Source organism: Acanthochromis polyacanthus, chromosome 3 (genome assembly GCF_021347895.1).
Source record: "Acanthochromis polyacanthus isolate Apoly-LR-REF ecotype Palm Island chromosome 3, KAUST_Apoly_ChrSc, whole genome shotgun sequence".
NCBI classification, from domain to species: Eukaryota; Metazoa; Chordata; class Actinopteri; family Pomacentridae; genus Acanthochromis; species Acanthochromis polyacanthus.
In genome coordinates, this window is record NC_067115.1 from 46,405,933 (window position 1) to 46,428,554 (window position 22,622).

Below are 22,622 nucleotides of genomic sequence, written 5' to 3' on the forward strand. Positions count from 1 at the left end.
GGTGTCATGTGGCTCTGTGTTCTGATTGGATGATTGTCCAACCACTGCCACAAGTATGAAGGTCATCCTGCAGGCGTGGCAGAAACACGTAGTGGAAACACAATAGGGCTGAATCCCAAACCGCCCCCCACTACCGACACCTGAATCCAACCGCCCCTACACACTATCCCTACACACTACCCCTCCGTTTGTGCGTTCCCCCGGAGGGTCCTCCATATTAACAGGGCTTAAAGTTTTCCGGCGCCACGCCGGATTTCCGGCGCATGGAAGTGTACCATTTAAAAAATTTCATCCATCTCCGTCCGAAGGCTCCAAGCATGTGCGTCATTGTGCATTCAGTTACTCCGCTTTAATCAATCAAACTCCAAATCCTACATTAAAAAATATACACCTTCTGTCCAGGCATGCGACTTTCTGGTAGAACTTTTATCCAATTACAGTTTTCTAAATGCGAGTGCGCATCGACTGCGGGGCAGCACGATATGCTGCGCCCTCTTGGTTCGGCATCGTCAGTGCTGCTGAGCCACTGATAGGAAATAACAGTATCCCACAAACAAAATCAAAATTTGCTTGTGTTTTTTGTAATTATATTTAAAGGGAGTTACTGGAAACACATTGATATATATTGCATATTATTTATTTTATTTCTGCTTGGACTGTAGACCCATTCCACGTGTCCCAGCCCTGTGGCTGCCTGGTCTCTCCAGAGCGCACGGAGCTCCAATCTGTGAGTGGTGCGGTGAAGAATCGAGCAGCTGATCACTGGTCAATAGCGTTGGAGCTTGTGTTTGGCTCAAAGACGCAGATACTAAAGTTTGCTCAGACTTTGTGTGACAGAGGAGAAAGGATGTGTCTCTGCTGATTAACAAAGAGAGCAGCCGCTGCCGCGATCCCTGAGCCGCGGTGTGTTGACTCGCCCCATTGGCGTAAGTGCGTCAGTGGCGATGCGCGTGCATGTCCCACAGTCCCCATGGTTTCGCCACAAAATAAAAACAAACGGGCTTAGGTACTGAATTAAAAAAGTAACAAAAACAGAAGTTGTTGATTTTGTTTGATTTCTTAATCTTTAAACATTTTCTATGTGTTTTACAACGGCAAAAGGAAAAAAGGAAACAGCTATTTAGTTTGCTGGCTTTTATTTTGAAAGGAAAAAAAATCAAACATCAAGCCATACGGATTTGTCCCATTATTTTCCTCAGAACATCTGTTTAGTTAAATATGCACAAACTGAACGTAGCTGAGGTGATATGAACCTTTTTTATTTGAGGACATATAGGATGTTTGTAATAATGAGTTAAATAGCTCTCAGCAGATTTTGTGACCTTATGCATCAGAATGATGTCCAGCCACAAACAAAAACTCTCCAATCTCAAGCAAATATTGTTAGTAAGAACAGAACGAACGTATGGGTTGTGTGAAATGAATAATGGATAGATAGTTAAATAAGAATGTTCTTAGGCTGCTTTCACCGTTTTTTTCTTCCCAAAATATAGATTAAAAAATAGAAACATTTAAATTAAAAGCCAACTGAACAAATTATACAGTGAATACATTTTTTCCCTTATCAAAAACAAACAAAATGTGTGTCAGTTCAAGTTGAAAATCAAATGATTTAAACTAATCACACAGATTATTGAGGTTTATCAGATGAGCAGTAACTAACATGAGTATGTGTGGTTATGTGCTGCAGAGGGCTTCTTAATCACATCTGTGTGAGAAATGGGCTGACTCCAGAGGAGAAGGCCAGAGTAGAAGTTCTTCAGCATGAGCAGTCCATTGCTGCCAGGATCCAGATAAACCAGATCAGGAAGGCCCGAATTTCTTTGCTAGTTACAGAGTTTGAGAGAGTCAGCATCATGATCAACTTATTTATATTGTGAGGCAATAACTAAAATTGCATTAAAGAGTTAATACTAGTACTTTTATTACCTGATTAAATACAAAGTTGGTATAGCAAGTGACATATGACAGTTTATTCTCTTGTAGTGTTCCAGAGAATATTAAACAAGTTAATTCTGTTGTCTGTGTTTTGCAGTTTATTTCAACAAACAACATTTTGAACATGTTAAAAAGAAAATGTTCAGAAAATTCACAAACAAAGCAAAAACGAAAAAAGAAATGACTTTTTCAAACAGTATTCTCCAAGCACTTAATATTCTCTTGAGACTGACACTTGAGATAATGTTGTAAGTAAAAATTGTGCCTTATGAAGGAAAGCAGCATCGTTTTGTAGCAGTTTTGTTGGTGTGGTTGGTGTTGTTTTGACTTCTTGTTAAATCTACTGAAGAGATAAAAATTATTAAAAGTTATTAATAATACATGTACTTGATTTTCTTGATTTTTTCCGCTTTACACTAAAATAAATCTTTGCAATTATAGTGATGTGGTATTGAAACATCAACACAAAAAAAATCAGACTTGGGGCACTTTCTAAAATGCGTTAAGTTTTGGCCAAGTAAGGTTTTACATTTGAGCAACAATAAAATAGTGGGATCATAATGGGCATTATTTCCACCAGATGACCTCATATGTGCTCTGAATTAATAGAATCTCATATATATTGTGTTTTAGTGCATTTTAAAACACATTTAAATACGTTTATTGACACTATAAATTGGATCTTAGAAGTTCAGGCTCAGGATTTTTTCTCACTTTAAGCCCTGCATATGTCACCAGTATCAGAAATAAGTAGGTGTGTGCACATGAGTAAATGCAAGAGTTTGTGGAAAGAAGCACACAAGCCTTGATGACGTTGAAGCCACACTTGTCATCCACAACCTCAGGCTGTAGAGCACCATCAGCTGTGCTCTCATCAGTTCTTTGGGGGATTGGAATTCAGATGCTTTCCATCATCTCAGTCTCCTCCTCAATGCTCACACCATAGTTTAACAGAAGATACATAAAGAAAACAAACACAAGGTTAATGTTTCATGAAACCAAAAACAACTCCTTGTAATTTGCATATACCACAAACACGAGCAGAACCACCCCAGGGAAGGAAACAGATCCATGTCACTGAGGACTTCGTCCCGATGAAATTGCAAAGGGAGGATTTATTTTCCCGTCTTTTCTTGTGGTACTTGACAGAAGACATGACACCACCATGCTGTATCCACAAACATGTGACTGCAGCATCCATTTAACAAGCAACAAACACATTTTGAATACGTTACAGATCAACGTAACGCCGGACCAATTACGTTTCTGTTGCAACGTGATTGAAAATGCATTTTAGTTGTCTGAGAACGTAATTTTGTGGAGACAGGGTTGCTCATAGTGATGCTTGCTCTGTCTGGCACAATCACAGTCAAACATCCATCAGGTCTTCCTCAGTCTCTCACAGAGTTTCAGTTTATGTGGACGTTCCTGCTGGAACTCTGTCCTTCTACAGAGTCTCCTCTGACTCTCTGATCCACCTCCACACCTTCAACACCACATTCACTCAACCTCTCTATCCTGGATTCTGGTTCTATCCTGGTTCCTCAGTGTCTCTGTGCTGAGTTGAGTCTCCAGAGTCTCCTCCTGGTACAGAAACAGTGTTGAACAGATAGTTGAGTCTCTCCATGACTCTGTCCCTCACAAACATGTTTTCACATTCATGGATTAAATGTGTTTCTTTGTCAAATCCTTCTAAATGATTCCTTGTAAACTTGTTCCTCTTCAAAGATGGAAGTTGTGATTATTCCAGGAGCCAAATGTGGTGTTTGCGTCTTTTTCCAGTCAAATGTTGAGAGTGAAAATCAGGATGTGGTGTTCCTCTGATGCTCACTTGAACTAAAAGCATTTGAGCTGCACAAAGTGTGAAATGAGAGAGGAAGCAGTGAATCTCCAAACTGCTGACAGACTTTCACACATTATTGTCCAGTGAAAATCAGCTTTTTGTGCAGCCACACTTGATCCTGATGTGAGTCTTTAAGTCCTGTTCTAGTGATGAAATGAGAACTAAAAATCCTGACTCTGAGTTCTTCATTACAAACACACATTATATCATCTGTTTGTTTTTCATCTGCTTTATTCTACTCAACATTTAACAGGATTATAAAAAATATATTTAAAGTCTGTCAAGAATCATACAGGTATGAGATCCATGAATCAGCCATAAGAATGGGGCTCTGGCAGAGTGACAGCAAAGTAAGGGAACACAGTATGAGATTATAACCTGTGATTTAGAATCAAATAATGCTATAACCTGATGAATGTGTGTGAACTACCCAAATGCCTGTTTTTTTCATCCATCCATCCATTCTCTATACACCGCTTTATCCTCACGAGGGTCATGGGGGGTGCTGGAGCCTATCCCAGCTGACTCGGGTGAAGGCAGGGGACACCCTGGACAGGTCACCAGTCTGTCACAGGGCTACATATACAGACAAACAATCACACTCACATTCACACCTACGGACAACTTAGAGTAATCAATTAACCTCAGCATATTTTTGGACTGTGGGAGGAAACCGGAGTACCCGGAGAAAACCCACACATGCACAGGGAGAACATGCAAACTCCATGCAGAAAGATCCCAGGCCCAGACCAGGATTTGAACCGGGGATCTTCTTGCTGCAAGGTGAAAGTGCTAACCACTACTGCACTGTGCAGCCTATAAAGCATTATCCTGCAATTAAAATCAACAGACTGGAACTTCTATTTATCCCTATCACAATGGTTAGATATATATATTTTCTTGGAGTGTATAAAATCAGGTTAATGCGTACATCACAACAGTAAAGGTTCTGTAAGGTTACCTGGTCAGTCCACATTTATTCTATTCAACATTCTGAAAGTTTTTACAGAAAGGTTTGTTCATATATCATTTACAGTCTGATTTATGACACTTTTTCCCTAAAAACAGACTGAAATGCACAAAATGAGACATAAAATGAAACAAAAAAACCTTAAACTGATGCAAAATGTCCAAAATGATACAAAAAATGATCTTAATGAGACACAAAATGTTCACAATAGAACAAAAATTTTAAAGGCACGAAAAATGAGGAGTAAAAACAATCCTAAAGACAAAAAGTGACCAAGGTTAGAGACAAAATGATAAAAATGAGCCTCAATGAGACATAAAATGAGCAAATTCAACAAAAACAGCCTTTAAGTCACCAAAATGGAACAAAAACAACAAAAAGATGAAAAATGACAACATTTTATCCACTAACAACCCTAAGGATGCAAACTGATCAAAATAAGCCACAAAATGAGCAAATGTTAGCTTGTCAGTGTTGTGAAAACTTCAGTCTAACATGTCAGTGTGTAGTTTGATATCTGGAGCTGAGTTGCAGCTCGTTGTCTGGACTTCTGTCTTACCTGAATGTTTCCTATCTGGCTGAGGAGGCTTCATTTTTCTGTCACAGTCTTTGCTCACAATGTCTTCACAAGTTTCACACTTGAAATCTTCACCACAACTCTCCAATATCTCCAAGCTTTGTGTGTTAAACTGACTTTCTCAAGTGTTTCCATGTTTTTCTGCAGAATATAGAATGTGGTAACAGTTGTTAGTTCTTCTCTCTGACATCACAATGGACTTTTAAAAAATGCATTTACTGTCTTAGTACTTGTTCTCTGTGCAATGACAGTAAAGTTGGATCTAATCTAATCTATAAAATGATCAAAATGAGACAAAAATGGACAAAATGTTTCAGTGGTGAGAAAAAGACCCAAACAGAGTCTACTGAACGGTTCAACAATGTTATGGGACAGTTCAAATGGGACACAAAATGACCAAAATGGAACATAAAATATTCGACCAAGACAGAAAAATACCACAATGAGCCATAAAATTAGAAAAGGGACATCAAATGTGAAACAAAAAGATAAAAGTGTCCAAAATGGGACTAAAATTAAGCAAAAATGACGAAAATGAGACACAAAATGTAGAAAATGAAAAAAACAACCTTAAAATGATGCAAAATGACTAAAATGAGAGATAAAATGAGCAATTCAGAGCAAAAATGAGATGAAAACTGAAACAGAAATGGCCACTGAGTCACAGAATGATGAAATAGACGTGAACTGATCAAAAGAACTGAAAAGATGAATCATTTTAAACAGAAATAAACTTAAAAACACACAAAATGACCAAAATGAACCACAAATGGTCAAAATTAAGGCACAAAATGAACAAAATGGAAGAAAAAAAATAACATGAAAAGATGCAAAATGTCTAAAAACTGACCAAAACAAAACACATAATGACACAAATGAGACACAAAATGATCCAGAAATCTTCTCTTACAGTCATGAAACTGTCCACATTTATTCTATTCTACATTCTGAGGGTTTTTACAGAGAGCTTTGTTCATAGATCATTTACAGTCTGATTTATGACACTTTTTTTTCTTAAAAACAGACTGAAATGTACAAAATGATCCAAATGAGATGTTCATTTTGTGTCTCATTTTAGTCATTTTTGTTGCTAATTCTGGTCATGCATTTCTTTAAATAACTAATAATACTGTGGACTCATTATTTAAACTTGAGGTAAATTCTTAGCATACTCAACTGGAAAATACTTTTACTGATTTGCTGTTGTTTGAACCTTAGTGCTGTCTTCGGGTCAAAATGAACCAGGCCACCATGTTTAATAGCATAGAACGACCCCTAAATGACCTTTTTCAACTTGAAATTTGATCACTTTTCCTCAAGTGACCCCAACATTAGAAAAAGTGAAACATTGTTTTTGTTTATATTTTCATCAAAGCTGTACACCACCAGGGTACAAAGACTGTCTTCAGGTCATTTTTTACCCGGTGTCAGATAGAAAATTGACCCCCATGGAAAAGTGACCGAGGTTACAAAACATTAAATAACTAGCATAATACATAGTGGGGTCAAGATTCTACACCCTGGCTACTTCTGGACTGTTGAGATTGTCATATTTGCAGATTTTCAAATGAATATGGACTAATCTGATATTGCTGAAGCCATGAGGGCAGTTTTCAGGTTTCAGTTCCCAGCAGGTCAGAGATCAGATTTTTTTAGTCATCCAGGAGTAACAAGAAGGACTGTAAAACAAATACTGTGTGCTGCACGTGTGACAAATACAGTTCCATTCTGTCCTCCATGTGTTAATTAGAGCTTAATATGTTCGGAATATTTTGCTTGAATCTGTTATTTTTTCTATTCTTATGATTGATGTAGGTTATGCATCTTTCGGGTGGGAGCAATGACCCAAAAAATGAGAGTACTAGTATCTGGTAGTTGAGTTTTGTAGTTTTATATTCCATTGTACAGGATACAGTACACTGTTGTTTCCTTTCAAAAATGCATTTCAAGTTCATTTCTGCACATTTCTGGTACTTTATTAGGCTATAGAAGTATTATCTCTTGCAAAACAAGAAATGTTTACACCTGTGCAGTACCTTTAGCAGCAATAATAGTGATAATAAACCTCTACTTATAGAAAGAAAACAGTTACAGCATGAACAATGGTAGAAAAACGAATGGTGTTCACTGATTAAATACAGTCTTTCTACCCTCTGAGGAAGCAAAAACAGGCATTCACAAAGTGTGTGATGCATGACAGGTTGTTTCTTCATGTAAAATAGATTTTTGGTTAAAAATTCCATTAAGCTGCTCTATTCTAGAGGCTCAGTGGAGGCAGGTCATTTCTGACCCTGAGGACAGGAGGAGTGTTCAGGACGTTCAGACAATACAAGGGTTCAATGTGCTGTATGACGACACAATGAGATCCTACTAACAAATCACACAGATGACCTATGTGGTGACAACAGAAGAAATAAATAGCATAAGACCTTTATCTAACCAGCAGAAACTGCAGCACAGCTTCACCTGTTTTTAACATTTCTGGTTTTGACATTTGCAGGAGTGTATCAGCTACTACTAGTAAAACCACGTGTCTGTTGCTTGAAAACATAATAATGTTGGTTATGTCTTTGATATCTGACTCAGAGTTATTCTTGCTGGGGATCTTCAATGTTACATTAATTATTAAACAACTTGTAAATGTTCATCTGTTTGAAAACATTCAAAACATTTCATGAAGCAGTCATGGAGCTGTAGACGTTTTATTACAACTTTATTTCACGTCCAGATCTCCTCTGCTGCAGTGACACACTCTGTTGTGTTCTACTGTCACAATGTCTCTGTATCTCGTTGCCTCCTTTTACTTGAAAGACAGCAGAGCTCAAGCTGAGTGGATTCCAGCAGTATGTTCACACCTGAACAGCCATGTTCTCTCAGTAGAAAGTGAAAATGTTCCAAACAGCTTCACATTATCTCCAATCAGTGCTCTGCTGATGAAGGATGTCATGATAGCAGAAATGTAGCAGTCTGTACCAATACCATATCCATCCAGACACTCAGTTTGGTTCTTCTGCCTGCTGCTCCACCACCACAGTCCAGACTCTATCTGGTCTAATCATCAAGGATTGCATACATACTTCCTCACAATTGTTGTTGAAGCACAGACGAAAGCTGCTTTAAATCTAAAACATCTACTTTTAACCTGTACCAACTCTTACATGTTGTTTCAAGCTTAGTTCTTCTTTATTTTTCACAGATGTTTCAGGATCATGACTTCTCAGCTGTGTGGATTCTCATGTGGGCTTTTAATTGATAACTATGTTTAAAGCTTTTTCCACAGGTTCCACAAGAATATGGCTTCTCACCTGTGTGACATCTCATGTGGACAGTCAAAGAGCGCCGTTGACTGAAGCTTTTTCCACAGGTTCCACAAGAATATGGCTTTACCATTTTGTGAACTGCCATGTGCCTATTATGTGCTGATGAACTAGAAAATCTTTTTCCACAAATGTTACAAACATATGGTTTCTCACCTGTGTGACATCTCATGTGGGCAGTCAAATGGGTCCGTCGAATAAAGCCTTTTTTACAGGTTCCACAAACATACGGCTTCTCACCTGTGTGATATTTCAAGTGTTCAGTCAAAGAGCTCCGCTGACTGAAGCTTTTTCCACAGGTTTCACAAGAATATGGCTTCTCACCTGTGTGGGTTCTGTGATGTTTGATTAAATTTGATTTACGACTAAAAGCTTTTCCACAGACCTCGCATGTTGTACATTTTCTTGCCTTGTCATTATCACACTGTCTCGCTGATGTTGGAGCATTGTCTACATCATTACTGTGACTGTTGTTACTCTGATGTCTTGGTTTCTGCTCGATACATCTAGTTGATCCTGAGTCTACATCCTTGTTTCCTTCCTGATCTGGGCTCTCAGCTACACAAGAGATGTGAAACAGGAGCTGATCACTGTTTGGTTTTGGTTCACTGTGGTCACTTTCCTCATCAGCAGGAGTCACCTCAAAGGTATCAGTCTCCTGTTTCAATCCAATTAACTCTTCCTCCTGACTGGAGCAGAGTTCATCCTGTTCCACTTTAATTTGTGGTAACCCTGGGTTTGATTGGTCCAGACTGGTGCACAATTCTTCCTGTTCCATTTTAATTTGAGAAATCTCTGGGTTTGATTGGTCCTGACTGGTGCAGAGTTCCTCCTGCTGATCTTTAATCCGTAGAGGCTCTGGGTCCTCATGGTCCACCATGGAGTTTTTCTCCTGGTCATGGGGCTGATGGTCAACAACAGTCTTCTCATTCTCACAGACATAAGACTGTGGGAGCTCTGGAGGAACAAAGAGACAAAAGATAATGGTTACTACTGTGATGATGAGAGAACACACATCTGTCACTTTGTCCAGGACTGGCTGTCTCCAACAAATTCAGCTCAACAGTTGAATGTTTGACGCAAAAAGAATATGATGGTTTATAATAGAAGTCTTTGAGCCATGAAACAGCAGCAGGAATGATACAAGCATCTCCAAATGACTGAACATTTCTATGAACACGTTGTTCCACAGTGGATACAGGATCACAAAGTTCTAATGGTAAACACCACTGGGTACTTTTCTACACACCACACAGACAGGTTTGATGGGGATCCATTAAAATCTGTCTGAATAAAGCTGCTGTCCTCTTCAGCCTTCAAACCTGTCAGGACATTTGGATTTTAATGTTATTCTTATTTTGCTGCTGGTTACTGTACTGTTGATTTGACTCATCAGTGAAACCCAACATGTTAATAGTGGAATGCAGTTGAACACATTACTTCTATACTCTCTAACTCTGTACGTGCGCTTTCTTTAGATCATGAATGATCTCTATACATGGAATTATGTCTCTGGACTGAAATGATGGAATGACTGAGTCCTCTGCCAGTTTTATTAATAAACTGTTTGATAACACAGTGCAGTTGCTGTCAGTGTGGAGTAGTTCAGATAAACACTTCCAGCACCTCTGAACAGGAAACTTTGGTTCTTGCTTCCAGGGTCAATCAACACAACGATCACGTTTTTAAAACTCCACACAGCATCAACTAACAGACTCCATATTATGAGCCCATTCTCTCTTCCTCACAGTGTGTCTCAGTTCATCTGAACACTTCATGATGTTCTACATGCTAGAAGTGGAATTCTTCACCATCAAAACACAGACACACCTATGGGTTGTAAGGGGATGTGTGGTTTCCAGATGACATCCAGCAGTCTGCGCTGACGATCGATCTCCTCCTGGTACTGGACGATGGTTTTTTCAAACTCTGAGAATATTTCTCCAGCAGCAGCAGCTAGTCTGTCGCTGATCAACTCTCTCAGATACTCAACTAAACACATCGTTACTTTAACGCTCTGATATTTCTCATTCATACTATAATACAGCCGTTTTACAGCTCAGTCCACACAGCAGTGAAGCTAACTCTGCTCATGCTTTTTTGTTTACATCCGCCGGGTGTCACACTGTGAAGTTCCGGCAGAAACACTGAGTTACTTTCTTCTTCCTCATTGAATAAGGCAGACAAGACGCATCACTGGCGTATTGCTGCCACTTACTGGATGTTACTCATCGTCCTGAGAGAATCCTCCATATTTTCTTATGCAGTCCTGTGGTCATGAGAAAGTTCAGAAGTTTCTTCATATTTGTCCACTCCTCCATGTTAAGTAGAAAGCAAAGATTAAAAACAGTTCGTCCAGCTGCTCCTAGTCTCTAATGTTTCTTCTGTTGGCATGAGTAGAGCTTACACTTAAGAAGAACATTTCTCACAGTTGAGTCATTCCATCTCATTTCAACAAATCTGAGGAAATTTTGTTGCATGACCTCCTCTGATCATCTCCAAACTTTTTTTTTAACTATCCCAACATAAGAATAGATTACTTGCAAAGTTTTAACATCATATGATTGCTATTTGCTAAGTTATAAAATATTTAAATCCCTATTTTTCCACTCGGAAATTGATATGTTAGGTAGAAAGGCTTGATTTAGGAAGATAATACTGGGAACTGACTGATGATATAGACTTACAAGTGATCTGAAGGGTTCAAACACCTTAACAATAGAGCAGGAAAAAAAATTTGGAATGAATATACCCATTTCTCTGTGGTACAGGGCAATTTAAAAATTTGGCGAAAATGGCATTTTTCAAGAATTTAGGCATTTTTTTCACAAATTTTAATAAGTAACAAGGTTCATATGTTATAAAAATCTCAAAGTACCTTAAAAGTTCTCTCTAACCTAAAAATATCCAAGAGCTAGCTAGTCTCCTTAGACCTCAAAACGATGCCTATTTATGAAACAGACTGAAAAACACCATACATATATTGGCACAGAAACCAATGTGGGACATGGAGTAGAAACATGAAACTTTGTCTGTATAACAATAAACATCCGAATAATTGATATCTGAAGTATCAACATTGTTTCTTGAATCCTTCATGGCCAATTTAACCAAGAAATGCACTATGTTTTATAGGCGTTTTTTTAGGAATTCTAACTAATATATTGCAGTTAAAATGAGTTATATTGCCTTAGGTCCCATGTAAAACATGTAATTTGTCCCCAACTTATCACACCACTATTTCTGTCCTTTGAACTGCTTGAATTTCTCTGAAATCAGGCCATCATCTGCACCAGATATGTGGTACTGTCCACCACGGCGTGTTGAAGGAGCAGTGATTGGACAGAGGATGTGGGCTGTAGGCACCCACACTACGTCATCCTTTCTAGGCCATGTGAACTTCTTGCTGGGACCTTTTGGGTGCATGAATTTCACTTGCAAATCTTCAAATTCAGCTGATAAGTCAAATACGATACCGAGGCTGTCCTGAGAATGCAGTCTGGGAGTGATGCCATTTCTTCTTATTCAGTTACTGTATGAAAGAAAAAACAATGTCTATATAATAATTAACTTCAGATATGCCCTTTGTAACTTATACTACGATGCTGATGCTTCAGATTCATCTTTCATCTTTAGTTGGTCATGTAAATGGTTCCTAAAAACAAAAACGAGGATCAAAATGTATAGTAAATTGATTCAGCAGTTGCTCATCTTTGGCACAAGAAACAAATATGAAAGTAAGTTCACACATACTTCACACATACTAGTTCCTCCAAAAAAAATTTGAACCGCGTACCATGTATCCCACATGCACTTTTTAATGCCTAAAGTTAGGCTATTTTGGGTCTACACCTGAGTTCAACAGCCTATAAATCAATAAATAAGCTTTATTTTAATGTTTTAAAACTTTTACCTTATGCAACTTTCATTAGTAAAGAAGAAAATTCATTCTTTCAATGTCTTTTCACAAGAATAAGTCCTAAAATAGAGGCATGAAAAACCCAAAATAAAGTCGCCCATGAAATAATAAGGATATTTTGGGAAATTCCACAGTCCAGTATTTTTTTATTTTCATTCATTTCTATACTTTTCTCACCAGAAGGGTAAAAGTTTTGGAAGGGGAAAAAATTCTGACCATGTAAAAGGAGTATAAATTGCTTTTTTTAGTAGTTTAAAACCCTAAAATCATAGGCGAGGATTAAGTTTGGACTGACTATGGGTATTAGATTAGATCATTACTGCTTATACTGTATGTTTATAACCATAATACTTTGCATTTGTTCATAAAATTACCCAAATAAAGCCCAAAAAATTTTTTGGGAGGATCTGAGAAAGTGGTGCAACAAGCATTTGTTGAATTGACATGGAATGACTCAGTTTCTAGTTCACCACACTCACAGTTCCTATCTCTGTGCTTCCCAATCAAAGCCAGTCCACTTTTCAGACTGCAGTGTCTGAGTCTTAGCCAAGTTAGAACGATTGAGTCTCTTCTTGCACCACTGAAGTGCCTTCTTACTTTTCCCATTTTACCTTGAAGAGCAAAATCAGTCCCCCTCTTCTTTTGTTTCTTAAAAAGTCAAAGCATTTCTTCCTCAGACTGACTTTAAAAGCACGTGTTTGGAGAGATTGATAGAGCTGGAATGAAAATGTCTTTGGGGAAATCAGCGGCTCCAGATGGACTTACAGCCAACTTTGATCCCTTTTTCTGGGCTGATATTAGAGAATGACTGTTTGAAGCATTCAAAGAAGCTTTCAATCAGGGAGTCACACTCATTTTAGTTCAGGTTCCACATTTAGCCCATTTTGATCTCAAGTGGGCCGGACCGCTTTTTACTACAGGATCAAAACCACAAAAGTCAGATTAAAAAAGACAAAAAATGAGACAAAAACCAGACAAAATATTGTGAAAATGAGACAGAAAAGGACAAAAGAACAATCTAGTGTTTGACTTTGTGATCATGGTCTAGAAATGATTTTAAATGGATACTTTGACTCATTTACAATCTGCAGTTCATGTCTTCTCTGGAATTTGGACACTTTGATGATGATTGATGGATTGTGCTCATTTGGTAGAGGATGCTGCTTTTACACTCTTTCTACATTCATTGAAAGCTTCTGACAAGCTTCAACACCACTTTATTTGACATTCACTGCATTATTTTGGATGGAAAATTCATTCATATGCTCTCAATGTTGTCCAGCAGAATTCCTTCAATGTGGAACTACTAGAAGATGAGATGTTAACAGGAGCAAACACCAAGGAGACCCATCAGTCCTCTGCTGTTTATTATTAGCTCTGGATATCAACCCTCCTGTTGGCTTTATTTACAGCACCAAAAAACAGGGAAAAAAATTCAGAAATTCAGCAAAAAAATTCACCAAATTTATGAAAATGTGCAAAAACCTTCAGGAAAAAAAAATCCAAAAATTCCTTAAAAGCTTTATTTAAAATAACAAAACAAAATCCCCCTAATTTGGCAGGAAAATTCTTGTAAATATTTTCAAAAAATTAGTAAACATTCTCCATAAAAATTCTAAAAATATCTAAAGTGATTCCTTATTTATCAGTAAAACTTCTGATATTTTCTTTAAGAACATTCACATAAAAATCAACCAAAATCCAGAGAATTTACTGGATTTTGGTCGAGTTTTATGTGAATGTTCTTTGGAAACATTTCTTCTTTTTCCACCAAAAATGTTCAAAAATGTCCCAAAAATGTTAAAATGTGGACATCAGAAGTTTTACTGTGAAAATATTTATTATTTTCCACATTTTCAAACTTTAAAACGACACGAGAGTTAAAAATAATGAACTCTAAAAGCATTTAATAAGGACACAGTCAGCAGATGATCCAACATTATTTTAAAGCTGTGTGTATTTTCCAGAAGCCTCAGGGTTTGATTGAAACTAAATGTGAGATCTGATCCATTCACCAGAAAACACAAACTTTACTTCAGAATATTCCAGTAAAAATGAGCTGAAACATTTGGGAGAAACTATCAGTAAAATATGATCAACAGGGAAACTTCTAACATTCTGATTGTTGGAAATCAATTCTAAAATCCTTGAAGATCTGCTTCCAAAGGAATCTTTGATATTTGGTAGAATATTGAGGACAGAAATGGAAGGATTTCAGGATGAATTTACCACAAACCACAGAAGAGCACAGAATCCTTTGGAAAGAGTGATCTAGATGTGATGAACTGACTGCCAAGTCCTCACACCTTAATCCCATCAGAAAGTTATGGAGATTTATGGCAAGAAAAGTTCATCATGATGGAAAACAGTTCAATAACAAGGATAAGCTGAAACATTAATGATTAAAGCACGAGACAGAATTGATGAGAAAATGCTGCTTTCTCTGATTCAGAACCAAAAAGGTGAACAGAAGTGACTTTACATTATGGAGACAATAAATGATTAAGATCTGAACTTTTTGTTGACATTTTTAATTCTATTTAATCAAATTTCAGACTATAAAGAAGAACTATATACTCAAACAAAAATATACATATTTTAGTAGTGTGCAGCTCAAATGCTTTTAGTTCAAGTGAGCGTCAGAGGAACACAGCACACTTCTCCTCCATTCCTCGGGCATCTTCTCACTATCTAAGATCCTGTTGAACAACCCAGTCACAAACTCTACTGCTACCTCTCCGAGACACTTCCATACCTCCACAGGTATATCATCAGGACCAAGTGCCTTTCCACTCTTCATTCTTAGCACACCAGCTCACCTACGACCGCTCAAACACTGCGTTATGATTTCCATATCCTTCTGTACACTACTGTTCAAAAGTTTGGGGTCATCCAGACAATTCCATGTTCTCCATGAAAGCTCCCACTTTTATTCATGTGCTAACATAACTGCACAAGGGTTTTCTAATCATCAATGAGCCTTCAACAGCATTAGCTAACACAATGTAGCATTAGAACACAGGAGTGATGGTTGCTGGAAATGTTCCTCTGTACCCCTATGGAGATATTCCATTAAAAATCAGCTGTTTCCAGCTACAATAGTCATTTACCACATTAACAAAGTCTAGACTTGATTTATCATTTATTTAAAGAACTGATTTCAAGAAAAAGGACATTTCTAAGTGACCTCAAACTTTTGAACAGTAGTGCATATTTATATAATGTCATATTTTTTTTAAATAAGACATGTAAGATGAAATAATATTGATGATAGTTCGTGTCCTTGTTCCTCTTTTAGCACACATCACACAGTATTACAATAATTAAGAACATTCAATCATCAAATACAATCATTTTCATAACAAGCTGCTGTGGAGGCAAAACCTTTTTGTTCTTTGCAATAAATCTTTTGTTCTTTTATTCAGAGCTCTGAAGGTACAGGTGACACAGAGTGCAAAGCAGTCTATGTGTAAAGTCAAACTGGAAGGAGCTGAGAACTCAAAGGAGAAGCATTTACGCACAGGTCCAACACTCAGCTGGGGCGGAAACAATCTGCGGCTGCAGGTTTGCCACCGGCGGCAAAAAACGCAGCGAAGTTCAAACAAAGTGGCCGTGAGTTTCTGTTGGGAAAGCATCAAGATCTGCGGCAAACTGTGCAGGATTGGCTTCATCTCCGAAATCCGGGTTGCAGTCGGTAAGAGCAGAATTCTGGAGACTCTAAAAGACTGTTTAAGCTGCCGATGTGTGCCACTGCAGTATGTGTTAGCATTAGCATTAGCCACGGAGTAAACTTTGTCTGTTTACCAAAAATTTCCGTGTGTTTTGTAATTGTTCAGTTGAAAATAAGATTGCAGGCTAATTGGTGCTAATTAGAGGGTTCCAGCTAAGACCAGTGAATTCATCCTGTTTGTAATGGTGGGTTTTTACAATGCCCTTTATTTATTTATTGGATCTGGAAAGGATTGCATTTTAAAAGCACTTTATGCACTTTAAATAATTTTAAAACCATGAAATAAAAAGTATAAAATGGTTAAAAATTTTTGATAAAAATGCTAAGAGTCATTTGTTAAACTGTGATTCAAAATCAACTCTTTAAAATGCAGATAAATTCATGTGTGGTATAGTATTGGGTTGAATATTGCTCATGCCATGATTTGTCGCTTCAGTTTATGTGGTGTTGAGGTTGACAAACATAAATTGAGTGGAGTAGCATTTGCCAGTGTGGTGAAAATGTCCATGAGGAATGGTTGTTACTATTTGCTGAATGCAGTAATGCGAACATTGTCCTTTTGTGTTCTGTTTAAAGGTTTTTCACCTTAATCTATCAGAGTTGCCACCTCTGTATCTCATGAATTTGTGACCACTGCAAAATAAAAGAGGGAAAAGAAAAAAGCAACTGTCTGATTGATGAGTGGAGTCCTGCTCAAACCCTGGGTAGATGAAACATCCTTTTTCAAGTGGGGAAACTGCAAGAAAAATCATCAGTGAGAATCACCTGTCATTGAAAGTGGGAGGACACTTGACACTATGGGAGAGTGCAAAGAACAGAGAGTGAGAGCTGCCTTTAAACAGAACACTGAGCAGTAAAATACATTCACTAACTTACAGCATGAACAGTTTTCTACCAACAGTCCTGTCTTGAATCACCTGCAGTATCATCTTTATGTTCTCTTTATTCTCTTTTTCCATGTCTGTTTTCTGTCTATGTTCCTTATTTTTAACAGTTTAAGTTCATTTGTTTCAGTTTTAGGTGAAAGTGAAAAGAGCTAAAAGTGAACTATTGAGTTGAAATGTGTCCTCTGTGTTGGCTGATGAACATATGGGACACTCTGACACTTGTGTATAGAGTGGTATCCTAATGAAGATGTGTTTGATGTGACAGGTGATTGGCAGGAGGAGGAGAGTCTGACGGAGGAGCAGAGGAATGTTGGCAGCCATTTAGTCTGAGCTCAACAACGGAGGAAACATGGATTCTTCACAAAAAGTGAGAAACATACCACTGTAACATTATTATCATGAATTTGTTCTTTAAAATGTGTAAAGTTGCTCCAGTTGGTTAGATGGGCCGACCAAAGCCAGGTGACGTTGGCTGGAGAGATGTAGCTCTGCAGAAGCAGCTGTACTGAGGATATAATGGTGGACTGCTAGGAAGCTGCTTGTTTTTTGTTTGAGGCTGAACTAGCTGCTGATCATACTTTATGAAAATGTCTTACATGGTGATGAAGATAAGTAACGGAAGAAAAGTCTTGTTTTTCAAGCAAGTTGTTGAGGAAGGTAAAGAGCAGCATTTTCTTTGGTAGAGAATAATACTTTTGAGCATTGTGAGTTTACCAGCCTTTTCCTTCTCAAGAAATTCAGACAGTTGAACCCAGAAGTTTACTTACACTGTATAAACAACACATAACCCTTTTTTAATTTACACGATCTGACATTAAATCTGGCAATGCTTCTCCTGTTTTATGTCGGTTAAGATGACCAAAATTATCTTTAAATGCCAGAATAACGAAAGACAATTTTTTTAATAGAATTTTTATTACTTTCTTCACAATCTTGGACTTGACTATGGACTTTAGCCATACTATGTTCCAAGGGTCACATCATAACAATACTTGTATACATTCCACCCAAAGCAACTTACTTGTTTCCATATGATGTGTTGCATGATACTGTAGCTAGGATACAGACTCAACATCCTGAGACACTTGTAATAATATCAGGAGATTTCAATCATGTCAGCCTCTCCTCTCATCTGACTGGATTTACAGTTTAACTGCCCTACCAGAGAGAATAAAACCCTAGACCTGCTGTATGCCAGTGTCAAAGAAGCTTACAGAGCTACTGCCTTCCCACCACTGGGCAGGTCAGATCATAACTTGGTTTATCTGCAGACCTGTTACAAACCTTGTGTGCTGAGACAGTCTGCAACTAAAGTCCAAATCAGAAGATGGACTCCTCAAACTTGTGAAGCTCTAAGGGACTGCTTTGAATCAACAGACTGGAATGTGCTTCTGGAAACAGATGAGGACAGTATGAACACTGACAGACAGGTTGATTGTTTTACTGAATACATCAGCTTCTGTAGAGACACAGTCATACCTGCAAAGACTGCCTGCTCTATGGATAACATCCTGTATTGTATCGGTACCAAAAATCAAATGTCCGGCTGAACTAAATGACTACAGACCTATTGCTCTGACCTCACACATCATGAAAACTCTGGCGCAGCTGGTTTTACGTCTACTGAGGCTTGAGGTCAAAGACAAACTCGATTCCTTGCAGTTTGCTTACAAAAAACACATTGGAGTGGATGATGCCATCCTCTTCATGCTTCACCGTGCCCTGTCTCATCTGGAGGAACCTGGAGTTTATGTGAGAATCATGTTCTTTGATTTTTCAACTCCATCCAACCCACCATCCTCAAAGACAAGCTCACAGAGATGGGAGTGGATCCTTTCTGTGTTTCATGGATCACAGATTACCTGACAGGAAGGCCAGTTTGTCAGGCTGGGGAACTGTGTTTCTGGGACATTAATGAGCAGTACTGGGGCTCCACAAGGAACAGTCCTGGCTCCATTCCTGTTCACACTGTATACATCTGACTTCAAATACAGCACTGAGTCCTGCCACATTCAGAAATACTCTGACACTGCTATCGTGGCATGTATCAGAAATGGACATGAAGCTGAATACAGAGATCTGATAAGTGCCTTCAGTGACTGGCGTCACAAAAACTGCCTTCTACTCAACGCCTCAAAGACAAAGGAAATGATCATAAATTTCCGCAGATCCAAAACCCCTCTTCATCTATTGAACACTTGTGGTGTTGACATGGAGGTGGTGACATCATATAAATATTTAGGTGTCCACCTTGACAATAAATTAGACTGGTCTAAAAATGCAGACTTGATCTACAAAAAGGGCCAGAGCCGACTTTTTTGCCTGAGAGCACTTCGATCAATAGACATCTGCAGTAAGATGCTGCAGATGTTTTATCAGTCTGTGGTAGCAGGTGTCCTGTTTTATGCTGCAGTCTGCTGGGGAGGCAGCATAAAGAACAAGGATGCAAGGCGTCTGAACAAACTGATTAAAAAAGCTGCTCTGTAGTTGGAATCGGATTGAACACACTGGAGGATGAGGTGGAGAGACGGACACTTAGAAAGATGGAGGCCATTCTGACAAACATGGATCATCCACTTCACATTTGCCTCAGTGAACAACAAAACATCGGTGGACGGCTCCTATCCCTGTACTGCAGGACTGAAAGATTCAGGAAATGTTTCTTGCCATCAGCAATCGGACTGTTTAATTCAAAAGCAAAAAGATAAGACCAAACAATTGAATTTCCCTTCGGGGATCAATATAGCAGTCCCTCCAGGAATTTGCGATGTTGTGATCACGCGAAATCAACCAATCTCTACGAATTTTGCGTGGCCTTGCAATTTTGTCCAATCACCGCAACTTTCCCGCAATTTTGGCCTGCCTCCCGTGAGTTCCACCAATCAAAGCAGCCCCCAGCGCAAACCTAATGCACGTACGTCACCAAATTCACTTCCTTGTGACAATCAGCGTGTGTGAATCCTTCCTCTGTTACCAACATCACTCAAAAACAGACTCAGGGATTTGAATGAAATTTTCAGGGTCGGTCAGAAATGACACAAGGACCAAATGATTAGACTTCAGCAGTGATGCGGCTTAAAGTTTGGATCCACGTATTTGTTAAGGATTCATAGCGGCACTGCGTCTGATAGCGGCACGGTAACCATGGCAACAGGTGAATGCTACCTCAGCGGCCTGCTGACTATCACATGATTGTGATCCTACAACAAATCTACCACTGTGGACGTATCGGAAATGACACAAGGAACAACTGATTAAATTGTGGGGGTGTTTCTGAGTCCCATCAATTCCAGTTACCAGCTACATATTTAGGTCACGCGATTCGGTATGTACACATGCAGAACACACACCTGTCTTGGTGCAGGACTGCGCTCTCTGTGCTGTTCTTGTTAGTTGACGTGACCAGCTGTGAGCGTGTGCTTGTGAACACGTGTGTGCCAGGATGTGAAATTAACTTTTTAAGCCACTGACAGATATGTCCAAATATGATTCATTCAATAGTAAATTAGCATTTTGTGCCGCAAATCTACCAACCACATCATGTTAAACCAGTATCTGGCTGCTGCTAATTTCCCACTGTGGTGTGCCAGCTTTTGTGGAAATGGGTTGGAACGTTATATAATTAATTTCGGAATAAATATTGTCAATTACAGCGTTGAAACATGTTCTACATTCTGGAAAAAATGCAGCTTTTTAGTAGTTGTCACTGTCTCCCGCAATTTCATCACAACAAATAAGCTTAAAACATTGCAACTTTTATCGCAATTTTTTTAGAAAATCTGCCGCGAATTCAGGCATTTTCGGCCGCAACAATCACGAAAAACGCCCGCGAAATCTTGGAGGGACTGAATAAAGTCATTCTATTCTATAATCATAAGTTTGCATACACTAAGATTGCTATGCCTTCAAGATGATGATGTCCTGACTTTGAAAGCTTTTGATAGATTAAGATGTATTTTCAGGCACACCTCAAACCCACTGCTTCCTTGTGTGATGACATTAGAAAACCTAAAGAAATCAGCCAAGACATCAGGAAGACATTTGTGGGCCTCCACAGGTGTGGTTCATCCTTGAGTGCAATTTCCAGATTGCTGTGGTTTGAGGTTTATCTGTCCAAATAATTACATGCCCAGATCAACACCATGGGAATGTCAAGCCATCCTACTGCTCAAGATGGAGATTGGTTAAGGTTAGAATTGTTTTGGAGGGAAATGTGCTCATCAACCCCAGAACAAAAACAAACGACCTTGTGAAGATGCTGGCTGAGGATGGCCTGAGTACACCATCCCAACTGTGAAGCATGGGGGTGGCAGCACCATGTTGTGAGAGTGTTTTTGCTGCAGGAGGGACTGGTGCACTTCACAAAATAGATGGCATCAAGAAGATAGAACATTATGTGGAAATATGGAAGCAACATCAGCCAGCAAATGAAAGCTTGGGCACAAGTGGGTCTTCCAAATGACAAGGACAGTGCTGGTGCAAATCTGACACTGTCCTGGAGAAACTGTGCAATACTGACTTAGAACTGCTTTCTGCTTCATTGTGCCCTTCATATCTGCCTCAGAAGTTTCCCCAAATATTTGTGAAACTTGTCTATATCCGTCCAAAGGCCAGTGAAATAAATACCTGTGGGCACAAAGGTGCTTCTGCTATGGGTTCCTCTGACCACAACTGCATCCTCCTTATCCCTGTCTACCACTGTACTGAAGCAAGGCAAAGTGCAGAACATCAGAGTGAAAGTTTGTCACACTCTGCAGGGATGTCTGGAGGTTACTGACTGGGACGTGTTTAAGGAGTCCTCAGCTGATATTGATGAACCGACTGATGTTGTGAGCAGCTGGGTCACAGACTGTGAAACCAGTGTTATTCCTGAAAAAATGTTAAACTATATCCAAACACTAAGCCATGGCTTTCTAAGAAGCTTAAAGACCTACTGTACAGAAAGAAAACAGTCTTCAGAGAAGGAAATACACTAAATCTGTATAACTGACAGAAGGAAATAAAGTAGGAGATCAGGACCCACAAAAGACAATACAAAGACAACCTTGAGTCTCAGCTCAAAATGAACAACCTCAGTTCAGTCTGGGACGGCATGAATCTGATCACTGGAACTAATTAATGTGTCAATGAGAGAGTTCAGCTCAGTGGTTATAATATTGATTTAGAGCTGGCTCAAAGTCTGAACAGTTTTTATGTCAGGTTTGACTCCCATGATTTCAGGGCTAAACACGCTGAGACTAAAAACTGTCTCATGTCAGCGTCTCCACAGAATCCCTTTCTTTTATCCGGGTTGGAAATAAATCTATGTTAAAAATGTAATCTGGTGTCTCAAACAGTGCAGACCAAAGAAAAGTCCTCTACATGATTACATCGGTGGCTGTTTATTGAAAACTTTTACGACGTCTGACCAAATGACCAAGATTGCTGCCGATGTCCCTGTC

General features: G+C 38.7%; 2 protein-coding genes across 11 annotated transcripts in view; both read right to left on the bottom strand.

The window, feature by feature from the left end:
• LOC127533427 (gastrula zinc finger protein XlCGF26.1-like) overlaps positions 1–22,622 on the bottom strand; it is a 277,821-nt gene that overhangs the window by 235,043 nt on the left and 20,156 nt on the right. The gene's annotated exons all lie outside the window — the stretch shown is intronic.
• Positions 7,198–10,777, bottom strand: LOC127533433 (zinc finger protein 239-like). The gene is made up of 2 exons (XM_051946514.1): positions 10,476–10,777; positions 7,198–9,602 (listed from the first exon to the last, which is right to left on the bottom strand). Exons 1-2 carry the CDS (start codon positions 10,678–10,680, stop codon positions 8,536–8,538), a joined length of 1,272 nt encoding a protein of 423 aa, XP_051802474.1. The 5' UTR covers positions 10,681–10,777; the 3' UTR covers positions 7,198–8,535.

What these genes read in the sequence shown, in the direction of transcription:
- LOC127533433 (XM_051946514.1), bottom strand. Translation starts at nt 10,680, where the DNA reads ATGAATGAGAAATATCAGAGCGTTAAAGTAACGATGTGTTTAGTTGAG. An exon ending in CATCCCCTTACAACCCATAG is followed by an intron (nt 9,603 to 10,475) that starts GTGTGTCTGTGT and finishes TTGTTCCTCCAG; the next exon opens with AGCTCCCACAGTCTTATGTC.